The sequence below is a fragment of the Hippocampus zosterae genome, chromosome 5 (assembly GCF_025434085.1).
Source record: "Hippocampus zosterae strain Florida chromosome 5, ASM2543408v3, whole genome shotgun sequence".
Taxonomy (NCBI): domain Eukaryota; kingdom Metazoa; phylum Chordata; class Actinopteri; order Syngnathiformes; family Syngnathidae; genus Hippocampus; species Hippocampus zosterae.
In genome coordinates, this window is record NC_067455.1 from 2,799,512 (window position 1) to 2,808,995 (window position 9,484).

The following is a 9,484-nucleotide window of genomic DNA, read 5'->3' on the forward strand; positions in this document are numbered from 1 at the left end:
TTGCCTTTTGACACGCACAAACGCACACTCGTAGAGACAGCCCACGCAACACAAACAACAACGCGGGCGGTGGAGCGTTGCCTGTCAGCGCGTGATGCCATATTGTGCCACAGTGTCAGCGTGATGTGCAGTCTGTGTGAGGAGAATGCCAGCGAGACTCCGCAAACACACGTATGACATGCTAGCAAACACACACACACACTCACACACACACACACACACACACACACACACACACACACACACACATACGTGTTTTGGTGCATTTTCAGGACGTCCGTTTGTTCACCCGACATATGGGTACATGCCTTTCCCGTGGTCCTACAGGCTCCAAAAAAATATGGTAACCATGAAAAAAAATCAGGAAGACTGCCATCTACTCAGATTTTGGCTAGGACGTAATTTTTTTTTGATTTATGACAAAACTACTACATATGAGGACATTGACAGGTTTTTGTGTATTATGGAGACAGTCACCTCAAACACACTACCATTTCATGTTTTTGTGAATTTTGAGCCCCCTAGATACACATCATTTTCAAGTATATATGACTTATGAAGACCAGCTAAGAGTAAAGTGTGTATTTTTAAATTGACTCATGTTACATACCAACAGTATATGTTAGGCACATGTGTCCAATTGTCATGCTCGGGCATGGGGAGAACTCTACAAAGGAAGGAAGCCCAGATTCAAACATTCAAATACCAATTGCTGAACTGTGAGGCGAATGTGCCAAACAGTCGTTACACCCGTCATCCCTCAAATATTCACATTAATAATACAAGATAGTAAAATAAGCTGCGAAGAAGAAGAGACGGTTAAATATGTGGTCAGTCCACTTTCTTATTTTTTAATTGCTGACAAATATGAAATTATGAACACAGAAAACATGCCGCCTCCTCTCCATGACACAAAGCACTGCAATAGATGAGGGTTGTTTGAACTGAAGATTATGTCAAAATGTGAATACTGCGATGAAGAATTTTTAATGAATCTGGCGATATATTGTGCCATGTGTGTAGCAACTTCTTTAGCTACCGTTAGACAAAAGCAACTTTTCAAAAAGTATTGAAATTCTTGAAATAGGATGAATTCAAATGTATTAGGGTTTTTCCGAAATATCACCTCAAACCTAATAAGCCTATCTTTTGTGAGAAGTTTGTATATAGTACGTACGTTTATATACAGCAGGGGTGTCCAAGGTCGGTCCTCAAGGGCCGCTGTCTTTTTGTTTTCCAGCTCTCCCAGGATGTTCTAGTGCTGCATCAGAGCTGACTGATGAACTGATCATCTGAAACAGGTGTGATGCAGCCGGGAGAGCTGGAAAACAGGCACGACAGTGGCCCTCCAGGCTGCCTGATATACAGTATAATTTACATGTTCATATACATCTTCAAGGATTTTCCAAATTGCTCTTGAAGATCATGAAACAACAAACGTGAAACACAGTATTAAACAACAAATATGAAACCCATAATTGACCATCCCACCCTAAATGCACCATTGCTATTGCTTTAGTTAACTTGAACTGAAATGTACCCAGACGTGCTCGCATTTCAATGCAGTAGCCATTCATTTCCCTTTTTAATGCGGTTATATCCTGTTGTGGATGTAGTTTTTGATGGACACCCAGCCTCTGTCTTTCAGAGCTGCTGGCTCACAGCTCGTTTTACCTGAAACTTTATGGCTTGTTATGAAATCAAACATATGTCGCTCAACAGCCTTCACTTCATCATCTGTCCACATGCGTCTCTTATTCCCACCTGTAAAAGAAGGCATTATTTATTAAAAATGGAAAAATAAAATAATCAAAATAAGATATTCCAGGAAATAATGAGAATTTTGAAAATTTGAGAATTTTGAGAATTTATCTCTCATTCCATTCATGGTCTCCAGAGGGTTCAGTCAGGTCACTTGGTGTCTGGAACATAACATTACGGTGTCAAAATATTCAGCATTCTTCATTCTGACCAGTTAAGAAATGAATAAACATTAATTATCATTGAACATTGCTCACGGGAGAGTTTGGGATGAATATACCACACTATAGAAAGTTAACACTGTTCAGTTCTGTGGAACAGCAATATGGGGACATTCGAACACAGGCTCTCCAGAGTCAGGCTAAGACAAAAGTCATGTCACCTGAAACACACTCAGGTTTTTCAGGTCTAAAGAAATATGAGGACATGACGACTGAAATCATGGAGAGTCTATGTTTGTGATTTATAACTTCTACTGTGTTTGTCAAAGAAAGCTGAAAACTCAAACCTAGTATATCATGATAAGAAGTAGTAACCTGTTGTAAGGATGAAGTGGATCTCTCACTCCATTCTTGGTTTCCAGAGGGTTCAGTCAGGTACCTGTCACTTGATGTCTGCAACATAACATTACGGTGTCAAAAGTTTCAGCATTCTTCATTCTGACCAGTTAAGAAATGAATAAACATTATTTCTCATTGAACATTGCTCACAGGAGAGTTTGGGAATAATGTACCACACTATAGTAAGTTAACACTGTTCAGCTCTGAGTAACAGCAATATGGGGACATTCGAACACAGGCTATGATTCGATTGTGATTTATAACTTCTACTGTGTTTGTCAAAGAAAGTTGAAAACTCAAACCTAGTATATCATGATAAGAAGTAGTAACCTGTTGTAAGGACATTCGAACAGAGTTAGGTTAAGACAAAAGTCATGACACCTGAAACACACTCAGGTTTTTCAGGTCTAAAGAAATATGAGGACATGACGACTGAAATCATGGAGAGTCCATGTTTCTGATTTATAACTTCTCCTGTGTTTGTCAAAGAAAGCTGAAAACTCAAACCTAGTATATCATGACAAGAAGTAGTAACCTGTTGTAAGGATGAAGTGTATCTATCATTCCATTCATGGTCTCCAGAGGGTTCAGTCAGGTCACTTGGTGTCTGCAACATAACATTACGGTGTCAAAATATTCAGCATTCTTCATTTTGACCAGTTAAGAAATGAATAAATATTAATTATCACTGAACATTACTCACAGGAGAGTTTGGGATGAATATACCACACTATAGAAAGTTAACACTGTTCAGTTCTGTGGAACAGCAATATGGGGACATTCGAACACAGGCTCTCCAGAGTTAGGTTAAGACAAAAGTCATGTCACCTGAAACACACTCAGGTTTTTCAGGTCTGAAGAAATATGAGGACATGACGACTGAAATCATGGAGAGTCTATGTTTCTGACTTATAACTTCTCCTGTGTTTGTCAAAGAAAGCTGAAAACTCAAACCTAGTATATCATGATAAGAAGTAGTAACCTGTTGTAAGAATGAAGTGGATCTCTCACTCCATTCATGGTCTCCAGAGGGTTCAGTCAGGTCACTTGGGGTCTGCAACATAACATTACGGTGTCAAAATATTCAGCATTCTTCATTCTGACCAGTTAAGAAATGAATAAACATTAATTATCATTGAACATTGCTCACGGGAGAGTTTGGGATGAATATACCACACTATAGAAAGTTAACACTGTTCAGCTCTGAGTAACAGCAATATGGGGACATTCGAACACAGGCTCTCCAGAGTTAGGTTAAGGCAAAAGTCATGTCACCTGAAACACACTCAGGTTTTTCAGGTCTAAAGAAATATGAGGACATGACGACTGAAATCATGGAGAGTCTATGTTTGTGATTTATAACTTCTACTGTGTTTGTCAAAGAAAGCTGAAAACTCAAACCTAGTATATCATGATAAGAAGTAGTAACCTGTTGTAAGGATGAAGTGGATCTCTCACTCCATTCTTGGTCTCCAGAGGGTTCAATCAGGTACCTTTCACTTGGTGTCTGCAACATAACAACATTACGGTGTCAAAATATTCAGCATTCTTCATTCTTACCAGTTAAGAAATGAATAAACATTATTTCTCATTGAACATTGCTCACAGGAGAGTTTGGGAATAATGTACCACACTATAGAAAGTTAACACTGTTCAGCTCTGTGGAAGAGCAATATGGGGACATTCAACCACAGCATCTCCAGAGTTAGGTTAAGACAAAAGTCATGACACCTGAAACACACTCAGGTTTTTCAGGTCTAAAGAAATATGAGGACATGACGACTGAAATCATGGAGAGTCTATGTTTCTGATTTATAACTTCTCCTGTGTTTGTCAAAGAAAGCTGAAAACTGAAACCTAATATATAATGATAAGACGTAGTAACCTGTTTAAGGAAGAAGTGGATCTTCCACTCCTTTCTTGATCTTCAGAAGGTTTCATCAGGATCGGAACACTTAATGTCTGCAACATAGCAACAGTGCAGTGTCAGAAATATTCAAATTTATTCATCTTGATTAGTTAATAAATGAATAAACATTGTTTTTCCTTGAACATCGCTCACAGGAGGGTTTGGGATTAATATAAGACACTATAGAAAGTTAACACTGTTCAGCTCTGTGTAACAGCAATATGGGGACATTCGAAAACAGGCTCTCCAGAATTAGGTCCAGACAAAAATCATGTCACCTGAAACACACTCCGGTTTTTCAGGTCTAAAGAAATATGAGGACATGACGACTGAAATCATGGAGAGTCCATGTTTCTGATTTATAACTTCTCCTGTGTTTGTCAAAGAAAGCTGAAAACTCAAACCTAGTATATCATGATAAGAAGTAGTAACCTGTTGTAAGAATGAAGTGGATCTCTCACTCCATTCATGGTCTCCAGAGGGTTCAGTCAGGTCACTTGGTGTCTGCAACATAACATTACGGTGTCAAAATATTCAGCATTCTTCATTTTGACCAGTTAAGAAATGAATAAATATTAATTATCATTGAACATTACTCACAGGAGAGTTTGGGATGAATATACAACACTATAGAAAGTTAACACTGTTCAGTTCTGTGGAACAGCAATATGGGGACATTCGAACACAGGCTCTCCAGAGTTAGGTTAAGACAAAAGTCATGTCACCTGAAACACACTCAGGTTTTTCAGGTCTGAAGAAATATGAGGACATGACGACTGAAATCATGGAGAGTCTATTTTTCTGACTTATAACTTCTCCTGTGTTTGTCAAAGAAAGCTGAAAACTCAAACCTAGTATATCATGATAAGAAGTAGTAATCTGTTGTAAGAATGAAGTGGATCTCTCACTCCATTCATGGTCTCCAGAGGGTTCAGTCAGGTCACTTGGTGTCTGCAACATAACATTACGGTGTCAAAATATTCAGCATTCTTCATTCTGACCAGTTAAGAAATGAATAAACATTAATTATCATTGAACATTGCTCACGGGAGAGTTTGGGATGAATATACCACACTATAGTAAGTTAACACTGTTCAGCTCTGAGTAACAGCAATATGGGGACATTCGAACACAGGCTCTCCAGAGTTAGGTTAAGACAAAAGTCATAACACCTGAAACACACTCAGGTTTTTCAGTTCTGAAGAAATATGAGGACATGACGACTGAAATCATGCAGAGTCTATGTTTCTGACTTATAACTTCTCCTGTGTTTGTCAAAGAAAGCTGAAAACTCAAACCTAGTATATCATGATAAGAAGTAGTAACCTGTTGTAAGAATGAAGTGGATCTCTCACTCCATTCATGGTCTCCAGAGGGTTCAGTCAGGTCACTTGGTGTCTGCAACATAACATTACGGTGTCAAAATATTCAGCATTCTTCATTCTGACCAGTTAAGAAATGAATAAACATTAATTATCATTGAACATTGCTCACGGGAGAGTTTGGGATGAATATACCACACTATAGAAAGTTAACACTGTTCAGTTCTGTGGAACAGCAATATGGGGACATTCGAACACAGGCTCTCCAGAGTTAGGTTAAGGCAAAAGTCATGTCACCTGAAACACACTCAGGTGTTTCAGGTCTAAAGAAATATGAGGACATGACGACTGAAATCATGGAGAGTCTATGTTTGTGATTTATAACTTCTACTGTGTTTGTCAAAGAAAGCTGAAAACTCAAACCTAGTATATCATGATAAGAAGTAGTAACCTGTTGTAAGGATGAAGTGGATCTCTCACTCCATTCTTGGTTTCCAGAGGGTTCAGTCAGGTACCTGTCACTTGATGTCTGCAACATAACAACATTACGGTGTCAAAAGTTTCAGCATTCTTCATTCTGACCAGTTAAGAAATGAATAAACATTATTTCTCATTGAACATTGCTCACAGGAGAGTTTGGGAGTAATGTACCACACTATAGAAAGTTAACACTGTTCTGCTCTGTGGAACAGCAATATGGGGACATTTAGACACAGCCTCTCCAGAGTTAGGTTAAGACAAAAGTCATGTCACCTGAAACACACTCAGGTTTTTCAGGTCTAAAGAAATATGAGGACATGACGACTGAAATCATGGAGAGTCTATGTTTGTGATTTATAACTTCTACTGTGTTTGTCAAAGAAAGCCGAAAACTCAAACCTAGTATATCATGATAAGAAGTAGTAACCTGTTGTAAGGATGAAGTGGATCTCTCACTCCATTCTTGGTCTCCAGAGGGTTCAATCAGGTACCTTTCACTTGGTGTCTGCAACATAACAACATTACGGTGTCAAAATATTCAGCATTCTTCATTCTGACCAGTTAAGAAATGAATAAACATTATTTCTCATTGAACATTGCTCACAGGAGAGTTTGGGAATAATGTACCACACTATAGAAAGTTAACACTGTTCAGCTCTGTGGAAGAGCAATATGAGGACATTCAACCACAGCATCTCCAGAGTTAGGTTAAGACAAAAGTCATGACACCTGAAACACACTCAGGTTTTTCAGGTCTAAAGAAATATGAGGACATGACGACTGAAATCATGGAGAGTCTATGTTTCTGATTTATAACTTCTCCTGTGTTTGTCAAAGAAAGCTGAAAACTGAAACCTAATATATAATGATAAGACGTAGTAACCTGTTTAAGGAAGAAGTGGATCTTCCACTCCTTTCTTGATCTTCAGAAGGTTTCATCAGGATCGGAACACTTAATGTCTGCAACATAGCAACAGTGCAGTGTCAGAAATATTCAAATTTATTCATCTTGATTAGTTAATAAATGAATAAACATTGTTTTTCATTGAACATCACTCACAGGAGGGTTTGGGATTAATATAAGACACTATAGAAAGTTAACACTGTTCAGCTCTCTGTAACAGCAATATGGGGACATTCGAAAACAGGCTCTCCAGAATTAGGTCCAGACAAAAATCATGTCACCTGAAACACACTCCGGTTTTTCAGGTCTAAAGAAATATGAGGACATGACGACTGAAATCATGGAGAGTCCATGTTTCTGATTTATAACTTCTCCTGTGTTTGTCAAAGAAAGCTGAAAACTCAAACCTAGTATATCATGATAAGAAGTAGTAACCTGTTGTAAGAATGAAGTGGATCTCTCACTCCATTCATGGTCTCCAGAGGGTTCAGTCAGGTCACTTGGTGTCTGCAACATAACATTACGGTGTCAAAATATTCAGCATTCTTCATTCTGACCAGTTAAGAAATGAATAAACATTAATTATCATTGAACATTGCTCACGGGAGAGTTTGGGATGAATATACCACACTATAGAAAGTTAACACTGTTCAGTTCTGTGGAACAGCAATATGGGGACATTCGAACACAGGCTCTCCAGAGTTAGGTTAAGGCAAAAGTCATATCACCTGAAACACACTCAGGTGTTTCAGGTCTCAAGAAATATGAGGTCATGACGACTGAAATCATGGAGAGTCTATGTTTGTGATTTATAACTTCTACTGTGTTTGTCAAAGAAAGCTGAAAACTCAAACCTAGTATATCATGATAAGAAGTAGTAACCTGTTGTAAGTATGAAGTGGATCTCTCACTCCATTCTTGGTTTCCAGAGGGTTCAATCAGGTACCTTTCACTTGGTGTCTGCAACATAACAACATTACGGTGTCAAAATATTCAGCATTCTTCATTCTGACCAGTTAAGAAATGAATAAACATTATTTCTCATTGAACATTGCTCACAGGAGAGTTTGGGAATAATGTACCACACTATAGAAAGTTAACACTGTTCGGCTCTGTGGAACATCAATATGGGGACATTCGAACACAGGCTCTCCAGTGTTAGGTCCAGACAAAAGTCATTTCACCTGATCACACTCTGGTTTTTCAGCGACATTACAGTATCAGAAATATTCTAAAAAGTTTTCTACAGTAACTGAAGAAGTATGAGGGCATGACTGAAATCATGAAAATCAACATTATAGCAACCATAGAGTGTCAGAAATATGTCGTAGTTACATGACTTTTGAATAAATTAAACTTCATACACAGCACAAGCCGGCTCTTTATGGTAGTTACCACTGTACAGCTCTTATAGCTAACAATTTCAGGACAATAGACATGACTGAGTTCAAATAATAAAGACAACACCCGAAACATACTCTTTCAGACTAAAACAATGTAATGACTGAAAAATAATTCCGGTGACCATTCGTTGTTTTCAACTAAGTAGAGACTTTTGATGGGCAGTACAAATTGCTGATAAAAATGTGGATTTTAGCTACCACAGCCTTCTTCAATCAGGTGAAATAAGCATTATGAAGGAAGTTTAAAGGCATCTAATTTTCCTCGACTATTACGGATAGTATGCGTTTTTATGAATTGTGATATTTGGTGAAGAACAATATTTTAACAGAAGCCGAATAATTTCTATTTCTATTTTTTCATTCCAAGATATTCCTAGTTCTACATGGCAATACAATATTCTCAATAATTGAATGATAATGGCTGCTAAACATTTTCTTCAAAAGTACTTCAATTATTTTTGCTCCAATATGATCAATGGCATAAAAAAACATGCTGTTGTTTTTTGTGACATTTTTGGGGTAAATACAATGTACGAATAAAATCTGTCACTGTGACAGGCTTTGGTTGCAGCTCTTGTCATGTGCTTGCGGTAGCCATAAGAATTAGATAGCAGGTAGATTGATAGCATACCTTTATAATCATTGATCCACTGGGCTTTCAAACAAGGTTTGTTGATTCCAGATAAAAGGAGCAGCCTCAGATTCAGGGCTCAGTCTGGTTCTTCTTTGTGAGATTATCACCACCAGTAAACATCTACAATGGAAAGTGAGAAGAAGTCAGCCAGACAAGCAAGCACAATATTATGGCAGCACTTATTTTGGCTCAGAAAGTACTGAGCCAAAGGAATATTATTTTCTTCCTCAAAAATACAAAAATTCATTTCATCAAACATTTGCTGGTCAGACTAATAGATTCAGGCAAACCATTTGTCAGGCAGATAACGATAATAAGACAATGTAAAATTAAAATAGAGTAACACAATATTGTCTTGACCAAATGTACCAACAAAGCTGAATTCTGCTATAATTTCATTGCAAACGTTTCTTTGTTTTTTCATTGAAACGGTGTACAATTGAATCAGCACAAGAATAAACAGTGTAAATACACCGGGCTTAGCGTAAATGCTAGAAGTGCCTGGCCCACT

At 37.9% G+C, this 9,484-nt stretch overlaps 1 protein-coding gene across 9 annotated transcripts; it reads right to left on the reverse strand.

The window, feature by feature from the left end:
- Positions 1-1,669: 1,669 nt before the first annotated feature.
- LOC127600653 (cell surface glycoprotein 1-like) lies at positions 1,670-9,252 on the reverse strand. Of its 9 annotated transcripts, none has more exons than XM_052065364.1 (7): positions 8,971-9,252; positions 6,460-6,537; positions 6,004-6,081; positions 3,304-3,375; positions 2,857-2,928; positions 2,298-2,375; positions 1,670-1,922 (listed from the first exon to the last, which is right to left on the reverse strand). In XM_052065364.1, exons 1-7 carry the CDS (start codon positions 8,980-8,982, stop codon positions 1,869-1,871), a joined length of 444 nt encoding a protein of 147 aa, XP_051921324.1. In that variant the 5' UTR covers positions 8,983-9,252; the 3' UTR covers positions 1,670-1,868. The 9 variants fall into 9 exon arrangements, with proteins under 9 accessions (XP_051921324.1, XP_051921325.1, XP_051921327.1 ...); XM_052065365.1 differs by lacking the exon at positions 3,304-3,375 and adding an exon at positions 4,663-4,734; XM_052065367.1 differs by lacking the exon at positions 3,304-3,375.
- Positions 9,253-9,484: the final 232 nt, after the last annotated feature.

Coding starts and splice junctions, on each gene's coding strand:
- LOC127600653 (XM_052065364.1), bottom strand. Junction 6,082..6,459: donor CCACTTCATCCTTACAACAG/GTTACTACTTCT, acceptor GTTATGTTGCAG/ACATCAAGTGACAGGTACCT. Junction 3,376..6,003: donor CCACTTCATCCTTACAACAG/GTTACTACTTCT, acceptor GTTATGTTGCAG/ACCCCAAGTGACCTGACTGA.